This window comes from Somniosus microcephalus, chromosome 3 (assembly GCF_052327205.1).
Source record: "Somniosus microcephalus isolate GS21.2 chromosome 3, FLI_Smic_1.0, whole genome shotgun sequence".
Lineage (NCBI taxonomy): Eukaryota > Metazoa > Chordata > Chondrichthyes > Squaliformes > Somniosidae > Somniosus > Somniosus microcephalus.
This window is the reverse complement of record NC_140989.1, coordinates 377,870,221-377,893,761: the sequence shown is the minus strand read 5'-3', so window position 1 is coordinate 377,893,761 and position 23,541 is coordinate 377,870,221. Positions and strand designations below refer to the sequence as shown.

Here is a 23,541-nt window from a genome sequence, read left to right as displayed (position 1 = left end):
AGACAGCCCAGGGAGAGAGAGACACAACAGGCTCCTGCTGTGTGTGGCTGCATCAACGCGGGAAGGGAAGATATTTCAATAGAAGCATCATATATTACAGAAACTGCTCCTGCGACACTGGAGTGTAAACGGAGCATCTTATGAATCATTGTTACTTCTACAAATCCACTCACCCCTTGACATTGATTTGCCGGCTTTAAGTGTTGCTATCTCGGGTTTACACTGTGTCGTGTGACTAAGAGCCTGTCGTTCTCACTAACTAAACCAGTGGCTATCAGCACGGTTCAGTCCCCTGGTTAAAGATGTTCATTAGTGTATTATTGAGCACAGAAGTTAGTGGCTCCAGAAAGTACAATCCCGCCGATTCCTGTCACTTCCCATCACCGAGTGATCAGGCCCTTTGTTAGAGTTAATTTTCCAGCAGAGTTGCTCAGTTAGGAGGTTAATGATTGGGCCAAGAATAAAATGAGCAGCATTTAGTGGGCCAGTGCTGAGCTGAAAGATTCTCCCGGAACGCCGACAGGACAGAGGCAGCGAGATGATAAAACGGGTCAGAGATTCACCCCGATACTCGATACTGTCTGAGGGTTAAAGAGACAATAAATCAGCTCCAAACCCCGAGACTTTTACACCAACTCATTGACAAAACCCCAACAGCAAATGGAAATCCTGCTCAGAATTATGACGGATCTCTAACTTTTATCATAAACTCGACTATTTTGGGCGATGGTTTGTTTACATCATTAATACAGATCGGAAAGTGAATAAAAAGGATAATTTAGAGGGTTTTTCAATCGTTTTTTTTTATCTTCTTTGCCTTATTTTAATGTCCTGCTGCAGTCAGACTATTGGCAATGAATCGTTCCCTCAGACACCAATGCCAGGGGAACTGATCTCAATTCAACCTTCACTCATCAACTTATAGAAGGTCCATCTCCCCACGGCCCGCAGTGGGTCAGGGAGAAGGTCCATCTCCCCACGGCCCGCAGTGAGTCAGGGAGAAGGTCCATCTCCCCACGGCCCGCAGTGGGTCAGGGAGAAGGTCCATCTCCCCACGGCCCACAGTGGGTCAGAGAGAAGGTCCATCTCCCCACGGCCCGCAGTGGGTCAGGGAGAAGGTCCATCTCCCCACGGCCCACAGTGGGTCAGGGAGAAGGTCCATCTCCCCACGGCCCACAGTGGGTCAGGGAGAAGGTCCATCTCCCCACGGCCCGCAGTGGGTCAGGGAGAAGGTCCATCTCCCCATGGCCCACAGTGGGTCAGTGAGAAGGTCCATCTCCCCATGGCCCGCAGTGGGTCAGTGAGAAGGTCCATCTCCGCACGGCCCACAGTGGGTCAGGGAGAAGGTCCATCTCCCCACGGCCCACAGTGGGTCAGGGAGATGGACCATCTCCCCACGGCCCGCAGTGGGTCAGTGAGAAGGTCCATCTCCCCACAGCCCGCAGTGGGTCAGGGAGAAGGTCCATCTCCCCACGGCCCGCAGTGGGTCAGGGAGAAGGTCCATCTCCCCATGGCCCGCAGTGGGTCAGGGAGAAGGTCCATCTCCCCACGGCCCGCAGTGGGTCAGGGAGAAGGTCCATCTCCACATGGCCCACAGTGGGTCAGGGAGAAGGCCCACCCGCACCTTCTCAGGGTAACTTGGGATGGGCAATAAATGCCGGCCGTGCCAGCGACGCCCACATCCCCAGAGTGAATTTAATAAACGAACAGCGGTTTTAAGTCAACATCTTGCCAGGGAGCTCGATGGGATTCTACACGTTGGAATTTAATTACAGAGAATGTGAGCTGGCAGGAATGAATGTTTGTTCGAGTTAATGAAACCCAGAACTCTGCACCTGGTGTTTGTGTGGAAACATTTCAGTAATGAGAAGACCAGAGGGAGGTTTCAGAGAACGGAAACCAGACTGGTGAAAGAATGAGAATCTCCAGCCCATCTTCAACAAGCAGTGGTGTCGGCCCACATTATTGACAGGGCCCTGTGTCGATCGGTCCTTATAGACCACAGTCATCTTTCATTAAACACTGAGCTTCCAATTTTAAACCGTCCGTCCCCAATGGGTGACCTCCTTCTAATGAAAGGTCTCCAATAAAGGGCCTTCTCCCCAAACTAACCTCCCCAGAGCCCCAGCCTCACTGAGACTCAGGGCTGTGAGCAGGTGTTCAGGGAACCCACGGACTGTCTGTGAAACCAGATTTAAACAATCACTTTAATCCCAGGCTCATTTCAGCTCCATCAGTGAGCAGGTTACTGGGGGTGGAAAATAAAATAGGAGCTCACAGCGAGAACTGAACTCAATCAACAAAAGACAAAGGGTGTTTCTGGTGAATGAGCCCAGGCAATGTGGAAGGAGGAGGAGGGAGGGAGAGGGAGAAAGAGAGAGGAGGGAGAGAGAGAGAGAGAGAGAGGGAGGAGAAAGAGAGAGAGAGAGGGAGAGAGAGAGAGAGGAGGGAGAGAAAGAGAGAGGAGGGAGAGAGAGAGAGAGACGGAGGAGAAAGAGAGCGGAGGGAGAGAGAGAGTGAGACGGAGGAGAAAGAGAGAGAGAGGGAGAGAGGGAGAAAGAGAGAGGAGGGAGAGAGAGAGAGAGAGAGGGAGGAGAAAGAGAGAGGAGGGAGAGAGAGAGAGAGAGAGAGGAGGGAGAGAGAGAGAGAGACGGAGGAGAAAGAGAGAGGAGGGAGAGAGAGAGAGACGGAGGAGAAAGAGAGAGAGAGGGAGAGAGGGAGAAAGAGAGAGGAGGGAGAGAGGGAGAAAGACGGAGGAGAAAGAGAGAGAGAGGGAGAGAGGGAGAAAGAGAGAGGAGAGGGAGAGAGAGAGAGAGAGGGAGGAGAAAGAGAGAGGAGGGAGAGAGAGAGAGACGGAGGAGAAAGAGAGAGAGAGAGGGAAAGAGAGAGAGAGACAGAGGAGAAAGAGAGAGAGAGAAAGAGAGAGAGAGAGAGGGAGGAGAAAGAGAGAGGAGGGAGAGAGAGACTGATTTCTGCAGCACCTTTCACCATCTCAGGACGTCCTAAAGAGCTTCACAGCCAATGAAGTACTTTTTGAAGTGTGGTCACTGTTGTAATGTAGGAAACGCGGCAGCCAATTAGCGCACAGCAAGCTCCCACAAACAGCAATGTGATAATGAGCAGATCATCTGTTTAGTGATGTTGGTTGAGGAATAAATATTGGCCCCAGGACACCGGGGAGAACACACCTGCTCTTCTTCAAAATAGTGCCATGGGATCTTATACATCCAGCTTAAAGCACAGACAGGGCCTCGGTTTAACGTCTTATCCAAAAAGACAGCACCACCGACAGGGCAGCGCTCCCTTAGCACTGCCCCTCAGAATATGTGGAATTCCCTCACTACTGCCCCTCCGACAGTGCAGCACTCCCTCAGTACTGCCCCTCCGACAGTGCAGCGCTCCCTCAGTACTGCCCCTCCGACACTGCGGCGCTCCCTCAGTACTGCCTCTCCGACAGTGCAGCGCTCCCTCAGTACTGCCTCTCCGACAGTGCAGCGCTCCCTCAGTACTGCACTGGGAGTGTCGGCCTGGATTTTGTGCTTGAGTCTCTGGAGTGGGACTTGAACCCTCGACCTTGCCTGTCTGTCTCTATCTGTGTTTATAATGAAATCTGCGCCTGGGCAATACAGAGAATGAGAAACAGAGAATAACAGGAGGCGGAACCGAGACCCCTCATCATTCAAACTGCTCGATAGTAAAACCCATCCGCTGGTGACAGGGTCAGGGGTCAGTCAGTCATCGCCACAACAACAGTAAATCGTTCTTCAAACATTCTCCTCTCTGAGCTGCTGAAGTGAGCAGAACATTGGCAGAGGGAACAGCGCAGTGAGGGAGCTCTGATCCAGGAATAAAGAGACTGGTGAAGTTTAATGTGCAGCCAGTTTACTGGGGACAGTGGGCAGTGAGTGAGATATTGGTCAGGGAGAGGATTAATGGGGATAAAGTCTATGGCCTCAGGTTTAATCCACTTACTGTCGCCTCTCCCGGGCTCTGGGTTTTCAGTCTGATTATTAAAGGTTTAGTCCCAGACCCAATAGAACGGGCTGCGATATTACAGAGCGAATGTTTGGCTCGTTCAGACTGAGATCCAGCCTGCTGTTCGAACCTGCTTCAAAGAAACTTCCTTAAAACAGGGAAAAATATACTTGAAAATACACTCGTTCTTGCACATGTACGGGTTCTCCTGGAAATGGAGACGGGAACAACACGGGTTAGATACAGAGTAAACCTCCCTCTACACTGTCCCATCAAACACTCCCAGGGCAGGTACAGCACGGGTTAGATACAGAGTAAAGCTCCCTCTACACTGTCCCATCAAACACTCCCAGGGCAGGTACAGCACGGGTTAGATACAGAGTAAAGCTCCCTCTACACTGTCCCATCAAACACTCCCAGGGCAGGTACAGCACGGGTTAGATACAGAGTAAAGCTCCCTCTACACTGTCCCATCAAACACTCCCAGGGCAGGTACAGCACGGGTTAGATACAGAGTAAAGCTCCCTCTACACTGTCTCATCAAACACTCCCAGGGCAGGTACAGCACGGGTTAGATACAGAGTAAAGCTCCCTCTGCATTGTCCCATCAAACACTCCCAGGGCAGGTACAGCACGGGTTAGATACAGAGTAAAGCTCCCTCTACACTGTCCCATCAAACACTCCCAGGGCAGGTACAGCACGGGTTAGATACAGAGTAAAGCTCCCTCTATACTGTCCCATCAAACACTCCCAGGGCAGGTACAGCACGGGTTAGATACAGAGTAAAGCTCCCTCTACACTGCCCCATCAAACACACCCAGGGCAGGTACAGCACGGGTTAGATACAGAGTAAAGCTCCCTCTACACTGTCCCATCAAACACTCCCAGGGCAGGAACAGCACGGGTTAGATACAGAGTAAAGCTCCCTCTATACTGTCCCATCAAACACTCCCAGGGCAGGTACAGCACTGGTTAGATACAGAGTAAAGCTCCCTCTACACTGTCCCATCAAACACTCCCGGGGCAGGTACAGCACGGGTTAGATACAGAGTAAAGCTCCCTCTATACTGTCCCATCAAACACTCCCAGGGCAGGTACAGCACGGGTTAGATGCAGAGTAAAGCTCCCTCTACACTGTCCCATCAAACACTCCCAGGGCAGGTACAGCACGGGTTAGATACAGAGTAAAGCTCCCTCTACACTGTCCCCATCAAACACTCCCAGGGCAGGTACAGCACGGGTTAGATACAGAGTAAAGCTCCCTCTACACTGTCCCATCAAACACTCCCAGGGCAGGTACAGCACGGGTTAGATACAGAGTAAAGCTCCCTCTACACTGTCCCATCTAACACTCCCAGGGCAGGGACAGCACGGGTTAGATACAGAGTAAAGCTCCCTCTACACTGTCCCATCAGACACTCCCAGGGCAGGTACAGCATGGGTTAGATACAGAGTAAAGCTCCCTCTGCACTGCTCCATCAAACACTCCCAGGGCAGGTACAGCACGGGTTGGATACAGAGTAAAGCTCCCTCTACACTGTCCTATCACTCACTCCCAGGGCAGGTACAGCACGGGTTAGATACAGAGTAAAGCTCCCTCTACACTGTCCCATCAAACACTCCCAGGGCAGGTACAGCACGGGTTAGATACAGAGTAAAGCTCCCTTTACACTGTCCCATCAAACTCTCCCAGGGCAGGTACAGCACGGGTTAGATACAGAGTAAAGCTCCCTCTACACTGCTCCATCAAACACTCCCAGGGCAGGTACAGCACGGGTTAGATACAGAGTAAAGCTCCCTCTACACTGTCCCATCAAACACTCCCAGGGCAGGTACAGCATGGGTTAGATACAGAGTAATGCTCCCTCTACACTGTCCCATCAAACACTCCCAGGGCAGGTACAGCACGGGTTAGATACAGAGTAAAGCTCCCTCTACACTGTCCCATCAAACACTCCCAGGGCAGGTACAGCACGGGTTAGATGCAGAGTAAAGCTCCCTCTACACTGCTCCATCAAACACTCCCAGGGCAGGTACAGCACGGGTTAGATACAGAGTAAAGCTCCCTCTACACTGCTCCATCAAACACTCCACGGGACATCGTGAGGTCATGAAAGGTGCTACAGAAATGCGAGTCTTTATTTTAAAGTTGAGAAGCAGAAACTCCACGTTAACATTCACCAGCTGTCACGACCCACTGGGATTTCATAATTGGTGCTCGGCTTCAGAAATAATTGGCTGTCAGACTTTTAGCCGAGCGAGGCACAGACTGTGTTTCTACAGAAGTAGTGATGATCCTGCCTTTAATTCCACAGTTCGAGCAAAGCTCAGAACATATGTCGTGAATTCACTGAGACAAGGATTTCTGGTTAACCACATCCTCCTTCAAACTGATGGACAGTGACTGAATATAAAGGAGTGAAATAGTGAGGTAATCCTGTCACTTTGTAAATCATTGGGGCAACCACACTCCGAATACGGTGTACGGTTCATAGAATACCGTGTACAGTTCTTCAATACTGTGTACAAAAGCAAGGAAGTGATGCTAAATCTTTATAAATCACTGAATTAGGCCTCAGCTGGAGTATTGTGGCCAATTCTGGGCACTGTAGGAATTGACGAATTCCTAACAAAAACTGAGGTCGACTCAGGCGATCAAACAAACAGGCTTTTAATGTAAAACTAAACGAGTTTAAACAGTTTGTTAAGATCGATACAGGAGAACCAAAACAGGTCTGTACAAGATGGAGCTTCCACGAGGACTGCCTGGGCAGTCACGTGGTTTGCGACATGACGTCATCGCGTTTGCCTGCGTTTTCCCGCGCTCTTAAAGGGGCCACGGCCCGTGCATACAAACACTATATATAAAACACAGTAATGTCTAACACAATGGTACCGGCTTAGGCTGGTGTTAGAACATCGTTAAAGGGAATTATGTACAGTTGCCCAGAGTCATTCAGTGGCTCCGCCACATGCGCCCCCCCAGAATTCACTTTAACAGACAAAGCCAAACGGCGAGGGGGTCTGATGAGCCTGTCGGAATGACTTCTGTACTCCTGAGGTGGAGGCTGCTGGGCGGCTGGCGGTCTGGCGGGCGGTTGCGCTTGGTCTGCTGGAACGGTGATGGGTGGCCGACCTCGTCTCAGCAGTAGTGCTGTCTCGACGGGGCGATCGAGATCCAGATGCACCGGCTTCAATCGATCGACTGAAATGTGGTCCGGCTTACCACCGACATCTACGGTGAAGGTTTTGTCCCCTGCCTCCAACACACGGAAGGGACCAGTATATGGGGACTTAAGTGGATTCCGGTGAGCATTGTGGTGAATAAAGACGTATTCTGCCTTGTGAAGCCCCGTTGGAACGTGTGAACTCTGCAGCCTGTGGTGCGAAGTGGGCACCGGCGCGAAACAGCTGGCCGCCTCCTGGTGACTAGTCAGCTGGTCAGACGAGGACCAAGGCTTCATTGATTCTGGTAGGAAATCTCCTGGGACTCGCAACGGTTGTCCGTACACCAGCTCCGCAGATGAAGAGTGAAGGTCTTCTTTGGGGGCCATGCGAAGGCCCAACAGGTCCCATGGTAGCTTGTCTGCCCATCCAGCGTCCTGGAGGCTGGCCCTCAGGGAGGCTTTTAGTGACCGGTGGAAACGTTCACAGAGACCATTCGCCTGTGGGTGGTAGGCTGTGGTGCGGTGTAATTTGACACCGAGTCCTTGGGCCACTGCATTCCAGAGTTCGGAGGAAAACTGTGGTCCCCTGTCTGAAGAAATATCAGTGGGCACTCTGAAACGGGCGACCCAGGTGGAAATGAATGCCCTGGCCACGTCCGCCAAAGTAGTGGATGATAAGGGAACTGCCTCTGGCCATCTGGTGGTGCGGTCAACCATGGTCAGGATGTGTGAAAAACCATGGGAGGGTGGGAGTGGACCCACCAGGTCCACATTGACATGGTCAAACCGTCGCTCCGGCACTGTGAAGGTGGCCAATGGAGCTTTGATGTGACGCTGTACTTTGGCCTTTTGGCAGACCACGCAGGTGTTGGCCCAGTCGCGGACATCCTTGTGCATGCTGTGCCATATGAATTTCCTCGACATCAGCTTCTGGGAGGCCTTCATTCCTGGGTGTGATAACCCATGTATGGCGTCGAACACTTTGCGGCGCCAGACGGCCGGTACGACAGGACAAGGGTCCCGTACGGAGACGTCACACAAGAGCATGGTACCTGCCGCATGGAACTTGACGTTGGCCAACTGGAGGCCAGTGAGGGTGGTTCTGTAGGCTTGGACTTCTGGGTCCGAGGCTTGATCCGCTGCCATGAGGGCGTAATCGATGCTTAAATGAACCGTATTGACGGTTGCGCGGGAGAGGCAGTCGGCCACCAGGTTGTCCTTACCGGCCACGTGCTGTATATCCGTGGTGAACTCGGATATGTAGGTCAGTTGACGTTGCTGTCGGGATGACCACGGTTCGGCGGTCTTGGCCATGGCGAAGGTGAGCGGCTTATGGTCCACGAAGGCGGTGAAGGGACGTCCTTCCAGGAGGAAGTGAAAATGTCGGATGGCCAGAAAAAGAGCGAGCAACTCCCGGTTGAATGTGCTATACTTCCGCTCGTTCCACCGTAGTTAACGGCTGAAGAATGCCAACGGCTGCCAGGTCCCATTCACCCACTGCTCTTGCATGGCGCCGATTGCGTAGTCTGACGCGTCGGTGGTGAGGGCGATGGTGGCTCCTGGCAGCGGGTGCGCCAGCATAGTCGCATTGGCCAAGGCTCTTTTTGTGTCGGTGAATGCCCGGGTCATGTCCTCCGTCCAGTCTATCGTATCTTTGCTAGTCCTGCCCTTGAGGGCCTCGTACAGGGGCTGCATGAGCAGTGCTGCCTTAGGCACGAAACGGTGGTAAAAGTTTACCATACCTAGGAATTCCTGCAGGGCCTTAATGGTTTGCGGGCGTGGAAAGGATGTCACCGCCTCTACCTTCGCTTGTAAAGGAACCGCTCCCTCTGAAGTGATGCGATGCCCCAGGAAATCAATTTGCTGCAGGCCAAACTGACACTTGGCCGGGTTGATAATCAGGCCGTCTTGGCTGAGACGCTGAAAAAGGGTGCATAGGAGACAGATGTGTTCTGCTCTGGTCGGACTGGCAATGAGGATGTTGTCTAAGCAGACAAAGAGGAACTTGAGGTCCCGCAGCACGGAATCCATCAGGCGTTGGAAAGCCTGGGTGGCGTTCTTTAAGCCAAACGGCATTCTTAAGAACTCGAAAAGGCCGAATGGGGTGATGACTGCGGTCTTCTGAACGTCTTGGGGATGTGGTAGCCCCGGAAGAGGTCGACTTTCGAGAAGACAGTGTTCCTTGCCAAATGGGCGGAGAAATCCTGAATATGGGGGATCGGGTACCGATCAGGAGTGGTGGCGTCGTTTAGGCGTCGATAGTCGCCACATGGCCGCCATCCGCCACCAGGCTTCGGGACGATGTGGAGGGGTGAAGACCAGGGACTATTCGACCGGCGAATAATCCCTAACCGTTCCATGGTCGCGAACTCCGCTTTCGCGACCGCCAGCTTGCCAGGTTCCAGGCGCCGGGCCCGCGTGTAGACCGGGGGGCCGTTGGTGGTGATGTGGTGTTCCACACCATGTTTCGAGGCCGTGGAGGAGAAAGTGGGCCTTGTCAGGTCGGGGAATTCGCCGAGCAGGCGAGCGAACTCATCCGGAGCCGGAAAATCACAGGCGACGGTGTGCGACGTAGTGTTACTGCGGTAACAAGGGATAGAATGAAAAGTTGCCGCGTTGATCAACTGCCGGTTCCTCACGTCAACCAGGAGGCTGTTCGCGCACAGGAAATCCGCGCCGAGAATGGGTTGCGAAACCTTGGCCGTCACAAACTCCCAGTGGAAACGCTGGCCTCCGAAACACAACTGCACCCGCCGTCTACCGAAGGTCCGAATTGCCGCGCCATTGGCCGCTTCAAGTGCGAGACCGTGAATCCCGGTCTGCACATCGAGGGCGGATGTGGGTAATATGCTGCACTGCGCCCCAGTGTCGCATAGGAAATGACGACCAGAGAGAGTATCGGTGATAAACAGCAGCTTGCCCGCGTTGCCGATCGCCATCGCGGCTGCAGGGCGCCCGTTAGACCCGGTCCTCAGTGGTCGTAGTTGGTTTTTTTGGGGGGGAAACTGCAGGGAGGGCGGCAACGTCTCACTTTCGCACCGAACCGAGCGTGGTAGGGACACAGCTCAGCAGGCTGACGAGCTGGGGCGGCGTCTGTGGGGGATGGGCGCCTCGTGGCGGCGCAGTTCTGCTGAGTAACGGCGAATATTTTGTCCGCCTCTGCCGTGAGTGCTGCGCAGTCCTCAACTTCGGACCTGGCCAGGGCAGCTTGCACCTGTTCCGGTAGTTGGCTGAGGAATAATTCCCGGAATAGGAAGCATTCCGGCTCGGAGGCAAGGAGGATGAGCATTTGGCTCATTAACTCCGAAGGCTTGGAGTCCCCGAGCCCGGGCATAGCGAGCAGTCAACGGGCATGCTCCGATTTAGTGAGCCCGAAAACTTGCAGCAACCGCGCCTTGAGGGTTTCGTACTTGCGCTCTGTTGGAGGGTTCTCAAGGAGGCTGACGATCCGTGAGGCGGTAGAGCCGTCGAGGGCGGAGACCACATAGAGATATCGGGTCTGATCCACAACGATGTCCCTCAGTGTGAATTGTGCCTCGACCTGAATGAACCACGAGGTTGCTTGCTGCTCCCAGAACTGCAGTAGCTTCAGCGAAACGGCGTTGGCCTCCATGTTGTGTTCTTTTTGCGAAAAACGTTCACAAAAGACGGGGTCACCAATGTAGGAATTGACGAATTCCTAACTAAGAACTGAGGTCGACTCAGGCGATCAAACAAAGAGGCTTTTAATGTAAAACTAAACGAGTTTAAACAGTTTGTTAAGATCGATACAGGAGAACCACGAAAACAGGTCTGTACAAGATGGAGCTTCCACGAGGACTGCCTGGGCAGTCACGTGGTTTGCGACATGACGTCATCGCGTTTACCCGCGTTTTCCCGCGCTCTTAAAGGGGCCACGCCCCGTGCATACAAACACTATATACAAAACGAAGTAATGTCCAACAGAATGGTACAGACTTAGGCTGGTGTTAGAACATCGTTAAAGGGAATTATATACAGTTGCCCAGAGTCATTCAGTGGCTCCGCCACAGCTCCGCACTTTAGGAAGGATGTCAAGGCCTTGGAGAGGGTGCAGAGGGGATTTACTAGAATGGTGCCAGGGATGAGGGACTTCAGTTATGTGGAGAGACTGGAGAAGCTGGGATTGTTCTCCTTAGAGCAGAGAAGGTGAAGGGGAGATTTAATAGAGGTGTTTAAAATAATGCAGAGTATTGAAAGTGTAAATGAGGAGAAACTGTATCCAGTGGCAGAAAGGTCAGTAACCAGAGGACACAGATTGAAGGTGAATGGCAAGACAACCAGAGGGCGATGAGGAGAATGTTTTTACAGCAAGTTGTTGTGATCTGGAATGTGCTGCCTGAAAGGGCGGTGGAAGCAGATTCAATAGGAACTTTCAAAATGGAATTTAATAAATACTTGACGGGGAAAATTGCAGGGCTGTGGGGAAAGAGCAGGGAGTGGGACTAATTGGAGAGCTCTTTCAAAGAGCCGGCACAGGCACGATGGGCTGAATTTGCTGTCTGATTCTCTGATTCTATTTAAGTTTTTGAATAAATCCTTTAAACAGTGTGGTAAACCACTTTTGTCGTTCACTAGCGTTACACTATAGTTATCACCGTTATATCGTTACTCTATGGTTATCACTGTTCACACTGTTGTATCACTATACGAGGTCGCCTCTTGTCACGCTGTTATACCTGGGCTGACCACTGCTGACTCCGCCCATGGCTCCACCTACCTGCCCAGGTATAAAGGTGGTCGACTGGCTGGTATTCCTCCTTGTTGGATCCGATCACCCACGAGGGTGGGCTCTGTTATTTAGCCAATAAAAACCTATAGTTACTTTCTTAACTCGTCGCTTTTCATTGGATGAATTGATAGGTATATCAATTTTATTCGCTAAATTTTAAAATGTCGAATCTTGAGCAGTCAAACGACCAGTCAAACGACCAGCCAAGCGACCAGCCAGACGCCCAGCTACAACAGCCACAGCAGCCAGCCTGGCTGCGAGCCTTCCGACCACCGTACCTGGATCTAAACCCACAGGCAGCAAACTCAGCCCTCGACTTCGAACACTGGCTGAGCTGTTTCGAATCCTACCTGGGAGAATCCGGCGTGCCTCAGAAATCCATGCTAAGAGTTCTGACCGCCCAAGTGAGCCCTAAAGTATTCGCACTCATCCGGGACCTTAAAACATACGAAGCCGCCATCAACCTGCTGAAACAACAGTACCGGAGCCCGGTAAACTCCATGTATGCCAGACACCTCCTAAGATCCCGCCCGCAACAGCCAGGAGAGTCGGTAGATGAATTTTTACGGGGGCTACAAGCACTCGGCAGGGACTGTGACTTTAAAGCGGTATCAGCGGCAGAAAATACTGAAGATAATGTCCGCGATGCCTTCGTGAAAGGCCTGCGGTCCGACTACGCACGGCAAAGACTTCTTGAAGCAAAGGACCTTGACCTGAACACAGCTGCAGCCCTCGCTCGCTCCCTAGAAGTGGCCCATCGGGACCTTGAGGCGTACTCCAGGTACAGTAATTTGCGACCCTGGGACTCGGGACCGACCCCGACCGCGATACCCCTCGCAGCGCCGCCCCTGGGACCTACCTCTGCGTCGGCGTCCCGGACCCGATCGGGACCGCCACCCCCGGTACCGGCTGCGACTTCGGACCCCCGCGATCGGGCCGCCGGCTGCTTCTTCTGCGGCCAGGCGAAACATCCTAGGGCGCGCTGCCCAGCGAGAAACGCGACGTGCTCAAGCTGCCTGAAGAAAGGCCACTTTGCTAAGGCCTGCAGAGGCCACCAGAGATCAACAGAGGCCAGCAGTGCCTCATGCGAGTTGTGGGGGCGGCCATCTTCCATCAAGGCCACAGATGCCAGCATCCCCACGTGTGAGTCATGGGGGCGGCCATCTTTGATCCAGGCAACCGACACCAGCAGTGCCTCATGTGAGTTGTGGGGGCAGCCATCTTCTCCGCCATTTTGTCCAACCTCGTGGGCGCCGCCATTTTACCCTCCACGCTCGACCGCCACCTCGCCTCCGGACTCGACCACCGCCTCACCCGCAGACTACGGCAGCTCGCTGAGCCACACACTAGCCTCCATCACACTGGACCAAGCCCGCCCGCACCACCTGTCCAAGTCCATGATGGACATCAAAGTAAACGGCCGCGCCACGACCTGCCTGTTCGACAGCGGAAGCACGGAGAGTTTCATCCACCCAGACACGGTGAGCCACTACTCCCTCACTGTCCGGCCAACGCGCAACCGGGTCTCGATGGCATCGAGGTCCCACGCCACAGACATCAGCGGCTACTGTGTTGTGACCCTGTCGGTTAAGGGCACGGAGTATAAAAATTTTAAACTTCTCGTCCTGCCCCAGCTCTGCGCTGCCGTCCTACTAGGGCTGGACTTCCAATCCCACCTCCAAAGCGTCACTCTAGCATACGGCGGACCCCTCCCCTCACTCACAGTCGACAACCAGCAGCCTTTAAACCGCCCACCGCGTAACACCTGCGGCCTATCCACCCTCAAGGTCCCGCCACCTTCCCTGTTCGCTAACCTCACCCCCGACTGCAAACCCGTCGCCACCAAGAGCAGGCGGTACAGCGCCGGGGACAGAGCTTTCATTAGCTCCGAGGTGCAGCGTCTCCTGAAGGAGGGCATCATCGAGGGGAGCAGCAGCCCCTGGCACGCTCAGGTCGTGGTCGTTAAGACCGGCAATAAAAACCGGCTGGTCATCGACTACAGCCAGACCATAAACCGATACACCCAGCTGGACGCATACCCCCTTCCCCGCATATCTGATATGGTCAATCAGATTGCACAATACCGAGTATTCTCTACCATCGACCTTAACTCGGCCTACCACCAACTCCCTATCCGCCCTGAGGACCACCAGTATACCGCCTTCGAGGCGAATGGCCGCCTCTACCACTTCCTTAGGGTTCCCTTCGGCGTCACCAACGGGGCTTCGGTCTTCCAAAGGGAGATGGACCGGATGGTTGACCAGAACGGGCTGCACGCCACGTTCCCCTATCTAGATAACGTCACCATCTGCGGCCGCGACCGGCAGGACCATGATGTTAATCTGGAGAGATTCCTCCGTACGGCCCAACGGCTGAACCTCACCTACAATAAGGAGAAATGTGTGTTTAACACCTCACGCCTTGCCATCCTCGGCTGCGTAGTAGAGGACGGACTCATCGGCCCCGACCCCGAAAGAATGCGCCCCCTCATGGAGTTACCCCTCCCCCACTGCCCAAAGGCGCTGAAGAGAACCCTGGGGCTCTTCGCCTACTATGCCCAATGGGTGCCCAATTATGCAGACAAAGCCAGACCCCTCATGAAGTCCACATCCTTCCCCCTTACGGAGGAAGCGTGCGCTGCCTTCTCCCTCATTAAGGGAGACATTGCTAAGGCCACAATGCACGCGGTGGATGAGTCCATCCCCTTCCAAGTGGAGAGCGATGCATCCGACTTCGCCCTAGCCGCTACCCTTAACCAGGAGGGGAGACCGGTGGCCTTCTTCTCAAGGACCCTACAGGGCCCTGAGATCCGACACTCGTCGGTCGAGAAGGAGGCCCAGGCGATTGTGGAGGCTGTACGACGCTGGAGGCACTACCTGGCAGGCAAACGATTTACCCTCCTCACCGACCAGCGTTCGGTCGCTTTTATGTTTAATAACAAGCTGAGGGGTAAAATCAAGAACGACAAGATCTTGAGGTGGAGAATCGAACTCTCCACCTATGATTATGATATCTTGTACCGGCCAGGTAAGCTGAACGAACCCCCTGATGCTCTATCACGAATTACATGCGCCAACGCGCAAATTGATAGACTTCAGACCCTCCACAACGACCTCTGCCACCCCGGAGTCACCAGACTTTACCACTTCATTAAGGCCCGCAACCTGCTCTACTCCATCGAGGAGGTCAGGACCATGACCAGGAACTGCCAGACCTGTGCCGAGTGCAAACCGCATTTCTTTAGGCCGGACAGAGCAAGCCTGATCAAGGCCACCCGCCCCTTCGAGCGCTTGAGCATCGATTTTAAGGGGCCCCTCCCGTCCTCTGACCGTAATGTGTACTTCCTCAACATTGTTGATGAGTACTCCCGTTTCCCCTTCGCCTTCCCCTGCCCAGACATGACCAGTACCACGGTCATTAAATGCCTGAACGACCTCTTCGCCTTGTTCGGGTTCCCAAACTATATACATAGTGACCGGGGCTCCTCCTTCATGAGCGAGGAACTCCGCCAGTTCCTACTAGCAAGAGGTATTGCTGCAAGCAGGACCACCAGCTACAACCCTCGAGCGAACGGCCAGGTGGAAAGAGAGAACGCGACTGTATGGAAGGCCGTCCTCTTAGCCTTAAAGTCTAAGGGCCTCCCAACCTCCCGCTGGCAGGAAGTCCTCCCGGCAGCGCTGCATTCCATCCGGTCACTACTTTGCACTGCCAATAACGCCACCCCCCATGAACGAATGTTCGTTTTCCCCAGGAAGTCGACTACGGGAACCTCGCTACCAACCTGGCTGACCTCTCCGGGGCCCGTCCTGCTGCGAAAGCACATGAGGGCCCATAAAACGGACCCCCGGTCGAGAGGGTGAACCTCCTGCACGCCAACCCTCAGTACGCCTATGTGGCATACCCAGACGGGCGGGAGGACACAGTCTCCTTGCGAGACCTCGCACCCTCGGGCACTCCTGAGACACCACCTTCACCCCCCCCCACCCCCCCCGCGATTCCAGCTCAGGTAGACGGCATGCCGGAACCCCACGAGCCCTCGCCGACCACGCAGACACCAGCATCACCACCGGAGAATGCAACACCGCCGCTGCGACGATCAGAAAGGCTTACGAGGCCTCCGGACAGACTGACATACCAGAACTGGTAGTACACATCACCCCGCCGGACTCAAATCTAAACAAGGGGTGAATGTGGTAAACCACTTTTGTCGTTCACTATCGTTACACTATAGTTATCACCGTTATATCATTACTCAATGGTTATCACTGTTCACACTGTTGTATCACTATACGAGGTCGCCTCTTGTCACGCTGTTATACCTGGGCTGACCACTGCTGACTCCGCCCATGGCTCCACCTGCCTGCCCAGGTATAAAGGTGGTCGACTGGCTGGTATTCCTCCTTGTTGGATCCGATCACCCACGAGGGTGGGCTCTGTTATTTAGCCAATAAAAACCTATCGTTACTTTCTTAACTCGTCGCTTTTCATTGGATGAATTGATCGGTATATCAAACAGCAAATATCGAGGCCCTAAACGGAGCAGAGTTTGGATCCGGCTATTCTCCGTTTTGGGTTATTACCTTGGTGGAGATTTTTTATCCATTCTATCATTCTATGATTCTAAATTTTTCCCCTCCAAGTATTTCTCCAATTCCCTTTTGAAAGTTCCTATTGAATCTGCTTCCACCGCCCTTTCAGGCAGCGCATTCCAGATCACAACAACTCGCTGTAAAAACATTCTCCTCATCTCCCCTCTGGTTCTTTTGCCAATTCCCTTCACTCTGTGTCCTCTGGTTACCGACCCTCCTGCCACTGGAAACAGTTTCTCCTTATTTACTCGATCAAAACCCTCATGATTCTGATCCCCTCTATCAAATCCCCGAACCTTCTCTGCTCTAAGGAGAACAATCCCAGCTTCTCCAGTCTCTCCACATAACTGAAGTCCCTCATCCCTGGCACCATTCTAGTAAATCTCCTCTGCACCCTCTCCAAGGCCTTGACACCCTTCCTAAAGTGTGGTGCCCAGAATTGGCCACAATGCTCCAGCTGGGGCCTCACCAGTGATTTATAACTCAGTCCGTGGGTGGAGTGAGCAGCGATCATTGTCAGGGCCGGTCTCTGCATCTTCATCCCACTTAATTCAAGAACTCGGAGGGTTGTAGAGCTGGAGCGGTTTGAACACTAGGATGAGAATTTTAAAATCTACAGATTCTGAGTAGGAATTAATGTCTTTGCACCAACATTCCAGCCAGAGTCTGAATACATTCTCACCCTGGAGTCTTTCCGTCTCACTCACCCACTCACAGTGAATACAGAATCAGAGAACAGAAGTTCAGGAGATGGAACAGATTGGGAAAGAAGGAGCGAGAACACGTGGAAAAAACTGTTCCATATTCAAACATGCAAACTACGGGATAAAGGCCGACAAAGTGCAGCGGCCGCCATATCGTTGACAGAAAAATGATTCATTTCAAAAAGTACTTAATTGGCTGTGAAGCGCTTTGGGAGGTCCTGAGGAGGTGAAGCTGACACAGTGACACCGAGTCTGGTCTCACTGGGTCCGGGCAGTGTTTCACACACAGCTCCCACAGTGCAATGTGGAACTGCTGCAAGATTCACCTCAAACACTCCTCGTATTTATATAACAGATTACTAATTGAGCTAGAGAATAATTCCCTCTGATAAACTGCATGTTCTGCAATAAATTACACATTTTCAATGATTGGTGAAACATACGGCTGATGATTAAATCAGGAGTTTTCCCTCTAACAATGATGTAGGAACCAATTATCCTGAGGAGATGATTAACTCAACGAGAGGATAATTAATATTTAGAAACAGTCCTGATTTACATCTCAATGACTTCATTGCAGAACAGTTTATATCGGACTGAAACCCGCTCAGATCAGGTTGTCAGGCACGGTGAGATTACAGCAACACTGATTGGGATCCAGTCTGGTGTCTTTTGGGCGAAATCGGATCCTCAGGAAATGAAAAGTCTCCCAGCAGCCCCAGACAGACTGAACATTATAAACATCAGTGGCCAGAGACACAATTGGACATATTCCCCACTGGAGATATTGGGCAGGGTTCAGAGACACAATTGGACATATTCCCCACTGAAGATATTGGACAGAGTTCAGAGACACAATTGGACATATTCCCCACTGGAGATATTGGACAGGGTTCAGACACAATTGGACATATTCCCCACTGGAGATATTGGACAGGGTTCAGAGACACAATTGGACATATTCCCCACTGGAGATATTGGACAGGGTTCAGACACAATTGCACATATTCCCCACTGGAGATATTGGACAGGGTTCAGACACAATTGGACATATTCCCCACTGGAGATATTGGACAGGGTTTAGAGACACAATTGGACATATTCCCCACTGGAGATATTGGACAGGGTTCAGAGACACAATTGGACATATTCCCCACTGGAGATATTGGACAAGGTTCAGACACAATTGGACATATTCCCCACTGGAGATATTGGACAGGGTTCAGAGACACAATTGGACATATTCCCACTGGAGATATTGGGCAGGGTTCAGAGACACAATTGGACATATTCCCCACTGGAGATATTGGGCAGGGTTCAGAGACACAATTGGACATATTCCCCACTGGAGATATTGGACAGGGTTCAGAGACAATTGGACATATTCCCCACTGGAGATATTGGACAGGGTTCAGACACAATTGGACATATTCCCCACTGGAGATATTGGACAGGGTTCAGACACAATAGGACATATTCCCCACTGGAGATATTGGACAGGGTTCAGAGACACAATTGGACATATTCCCCACTGGAGATATTGGACAGGGTTCAGACACAATTGGACATATTCCCCACTGGAGATATTGGACATGGTTCAGAGACACAATTGGACATATTCCCCACTGGAGATATTGGACAGAGTTCAGAGACACAATTGGACATATTCCCCACTGGAGATATTGGACAGGGTTCAGAGACACAATTGGACATATTCCCCACTGGAGATATTGGACAGGGTTCAGAGACACAATTGGACATATTCCCCACTGGAGATATTGGACAGTGTTCAGAGACACAATTGGACATATTCCCCACTGGAGATATTGGACAGGGTTCAGAGACAATTGGACATAATCCCCACTGGAGATATTGGACAGGGTTCAGAGACACAATTGGACATATTCCCCACTGGAGATTTTGGACTGGGTTCAGACACAATTGGACATATTCCCCACTGGAGTTATTGGACAGGGTTCAGACACAATTGGACATATCCCCCACTGGAGATATTGGACAGGGTTCAGACACAATTGGACATATTCCCCACTGGAGATATTGGACAGGGTTCAGAGACACAATTGGACATATTCCCCACTGGAGTTATTGGACAGGGTTCAGACGCAATTGGACATATTCCCCACTGGAGATATTGGACAGGGTTCAGACACAATTGGACATATTCCCCACTGGAGATATTGCACAGGGTTTAGACACAATTGGACATATTCCCCACTGGAGATATTGGACAGGGTTCAGACACAATTGGACATATTCCCCACTGGAGATATTGCACAGGGTTCAGAGACACAATTGGACATATTCCCCACTGGAGATATTGGACAGGGTTCAGAGACACAATTGGACATATGCCCCACTGGAGATATTGCACAGGGTTTAGACACAGGATCAGGGGCTCCAGGGGGGTGTTTATAAACATTCGACCTTCCTCCTCACATCTATTACTGTGACTAATTTTACAATCACTGCCACCCCTTATGCCGAGATGCTGTGAAGCAGCAAGTTTTGTGTTTTACGTGTCCTGACCTTTGCTGTTCAGTCCAGCAGGGTTACATATCCTCACAGTCTCACTAAATGCAACTTATCAGATTGTTATTCTGTCTCCATGTCCTCACTATCACCAAGACCGCCTACTTCCACCTCCGCAACATCGCCCGTCTCCAGCCGGCTCAGCTCAACTGCTGCTGAAACCCTCACCTTTCTCACCTCCATACTCGATTATTCCAACGCTCTCCCGGCCAGCCACCCACCTTGCACCCTCCGGTAGCTCATCCAAAACTCTGCTGCCCATATCCTAACTCACACCAAGTCCCGTCCACCAATCACTCCTGTGCTCACTGAACTACATTGGCTCCCAGTCCAGTAAAATTGCCCCTCTCTATCTCTGTAACCTCCTTCAGCCCTGTAACCCTCCGAGATCTCTGCGCTCCTCCAACTCTGACCTCTGTCCATCCCCCAATTCCTTCACCCCACCATTGGTGGCCGTGCCTTCAGCTGCCTGGGCCCTAAGCTCTGGAATTCTCTCCCTAAACCACTCCGCCTCTCTACCTCTCTCTCCTCCTTACAGTCCTTCCTTAAAACCGACCTCTATGACCAAGATTTTGGTTACCTGTCGTAATATCTCCTTCGGTTCAAGAGGAACGCCCAGCACCACTTTCTCAAGGGGCAACTAGGGATGGGCAGTAGATGCAGGTCTTGCTGACAATTCCCACACACCGAGAATGAATAAAAAAACTCCACCAAGATAATAATCCACAAGGGAGAATCGCCGGACTCCAAACGCTGCTCCGTTTAGGTCCTCGATATTTAAAGATTGTTTGAAGGATATATTCTAAAACCACACTGAATAGAGTCATAGAATCAGACAGGACAGAAGATCGCCATTCGGCCCATCATGCCTGTGCCGGCTCTTTGAAAGAGCTCTCCAATTAGTCCCACTCCCTGCTCTTTCCCCAGAGCCCTGCAAATCTTTCCTTTTCTAGTATTTCTCCAAGTCCCTTTTGAAAGTTATTATTGAATCTGCTTCCACCGCCCTTTCAGGCAGCACATTCCAGATCACAACAACTCGCTGTAAAAACATTCTCCTCATCTCCCTCTGGTTCTTTTGCCAATTCCCTTCACTGTGTGTCCTCTGGTTACCGAGCCTCCTGCCACTGGAAAGAGTTTCTGCTTATTTACTCGATCAAAACATTTCATGGTTTTGAACATCTCCATTAAATCTCCTCTTAACCTTCTCTGTTCTATGGAGAACAATCCCAGCTTCTCCAGTCTCTCCACATAACTGAAGTCCCTCATCCCCGGCACCATTCTAGTAAATCTCCTCTGCACCCTCTCCAAGGCCTTGACATCCTTCCTAAAGTGTACCCAGAATTGGCCACAATACTCCAGCTGGGGCCTCACCAGTGATTTATAAAGGTTCACCATAACTCGCTTGCTTTTGGACTCGATGCCTCTGTTAATGAAGCAAATGTAGGAGATTGGATGGAATTCCCTTTGATAAAGGCCGTTCAGTGAGCGTCCATTCACAGCGCGACACACAACAGAGGCTGGCTCAGAAAGGCTTCTACTCACCAGCGTGCAGTACATCTCGGGGGTCTCTCCACACGTACTGTCAGAGGGATCCAACCTGACCTTCAGGAACCTGGTGAGCAGGGCGGCCTCGGGCTGGCAGGCCATGTAATCCCAACTCAGCCCCTGGTCCCAGTGAACCTGAGCCTTACACAGGTCGTAGTGACCCCAGGACGGGAAGTGCTGAGCGGCGAGAGACAGGGCCGCCCAAAGGGCCTGAAGGAGCAACAAACCGGACAGATGCATCGTTCCGACTGGACCCCACACAGAGAGCGGTGATCTCGGTCTGTCTGGGGGTGATTCAGGGGGTCTCTGCTCCGACTGGACCCCGCACAGAGAGCGGTGATCTCGGTCCGTCTGGGGGTGATTCAGGGGGTCTCTGCTCCGACTGGACCCCACACAGAGAGCGGTGATCTCGGTCCGTCTGGGGGTGATTCAGGGGGTCTCTGCTCCGACTGTACCCGGCACAGAGAGCGGTGATCTCGGTCCGTCTGGGGGTGATTCAGGGGGTCTCTGCTCCGACTGGACCCCACACAGAGAGCGGTGATCTCGGTGCTTGCAGATGTGCCGGGTGTTAGGATTCCAGCTATTTATCCCTGTTCCTGGTGGTAGGATTCCAGATGTTCTTCCAGTAACATGGTGCAATGTGTGCAGATATTCCAGTGTTAGATACCAGCTGTTTTCCCAGTTTTGGTGCAGATGTGCCGGGTGTTGGGATTCCGGCTGTTTTCCCAGTGTTGGTGCAGATGTGCCGGGTGTTGGGATTCCAGCTGTTTTCCCAGTGTTGGTGCAATGTGCCGGGTGTTGGGTTCCAGCTGTTTTCCCAGTGTTGGTGCAGATGTTCCAGGTGTTGGGATTCCAGCTGTTTTCCCAGTGTTGATGCAGATGTGCCGGGTGTTGGGATTCCAGCTGTTTTCCCCCAGCTGTTCGCTGTCAGACAGATGTTCTGATTGGCTGATCAGTCAGTACTGGGACCCAATGTGATGACTGTCTCCTGACCAGAGTCTGTTTCCCATCGATCATCTCTTCCTTCTGGCATCAGTTCCCTGTTTGGAGAGAAATAAAATCAATGAATTTTGGAATAGGTGCTGCGCCTGACCTTTGACCATCGACCTTCGGCCTTGGACCCCACCCTCAGACTCCGCCTCCCATTAGCTGCAGCGTTACAGAAATAATCACCAGTTGTGAATCACAGCAGCCAATAGGAGGCGGCTCAATGTCTCTCGTTAAGATACCAAATGACATAAGTGGCCAATTATCCTTTATTTAATGATGTTGGTTGAGGGATAAATATTGGTCAGGACTCCGGGGATAACTCCCCTGCTCTTCTTCGAATATTGCCGTGGGATCTTTTACATCCACCTGAGAGGATAGATGGGGTTTCAGCTTAACGTCTCATCCAAAGGACAGCACCTCCGACAGTGCAGCACTCCCTCAGTACTGCTCCTCCGACAGTACAGCACTCCCTCAGTACTGCCCCTCCGACAGTACAGCACTCCCTCAGTACTGCCCCTCTGACAGTGCAGCACTCCCTCAGTACTGCCCCCCGACAGTGCAGCACTCCCTCAGTACTGCCCCTCTGACAGTGCAGCGCTCCCTCAGTACTGCCCCTCCGACAGTGCAGCACTCCCTCAGTATTGCCCCTCCGACAGTGCAGCGCTCCCTCAGTATTGCCCCTCCGACAGTGCAGCGCTCCCTCAGTATTGCCCCTCCGACAGTGCGCCACTCCCTCAGTATTGCCCCTCCGACAGTGCGCCACTCCCTCAGTACTGCCCCTCTGACAGTGCAGCACTCCCTCAATACTGCCCCTCTGACAGTGCAGCACTCCCTCAGTACAGCCCCTCCGACAGTGCAGCGTTCCCTCAGTACCGCCCCTCCATCAGTGCAGCACTCCCTCAGTAATGCCCCTCCGACAGTGCGGCGCTCCCTCAGTACCGCCCCTCCGACAGTGCAGCGCTCCCTCAGTACTGCCCCTCCGACAGTGCAGCACTCCCTCAGTACTGCCCCTCCGACAGTGCAGTGCTGTGGTAAACCACTGTTTGTATTCCTGTTTGTCCTGTTTGTATTCCACTGTGTACATGCCTGGACATGCCTCGGCTGACTCCTCCCACAGGTCCTAGTATAAAGGTGACTGCTCCCCAGCCCTTTGTATCCTGGGCCTGTCGACCACTCGAGGCAGACCTCCATTCTGTTGTTAATAAAAGCCTTTAGTTACTCTTCTAACTCTCGGTCTTTTATGAGTAATTGATAGCGCATCAAGTGCTCC

At 52.4% G+C, this 23,541-nt stretch overlaps 1 protein-coding gene across 1 annotated transcript in view; it reads right to left on the bottom strand.

The window, feature by feature from the left end:
• LOC147122459 (netrin-G1-like) overlaps positions 1-23,541 on the bottom strand; it is a 73,884-nt gene that overhangs the window by 32,994 nt on the left and 17,349 nt on the right. The window contains exon 2 of the mRNA XM_085983619.1: positions 21,279-22,321. Within this exon, the coding sequence (XP_085839745.1) occupies positions 21,279-21,521 (243 nt within the window). The 5' untranslated portion in view covers positions 21,522-22,321. The remainder of the gene's footprint in view (positions 1-21,278; positions 22,322-23,541) is intronic.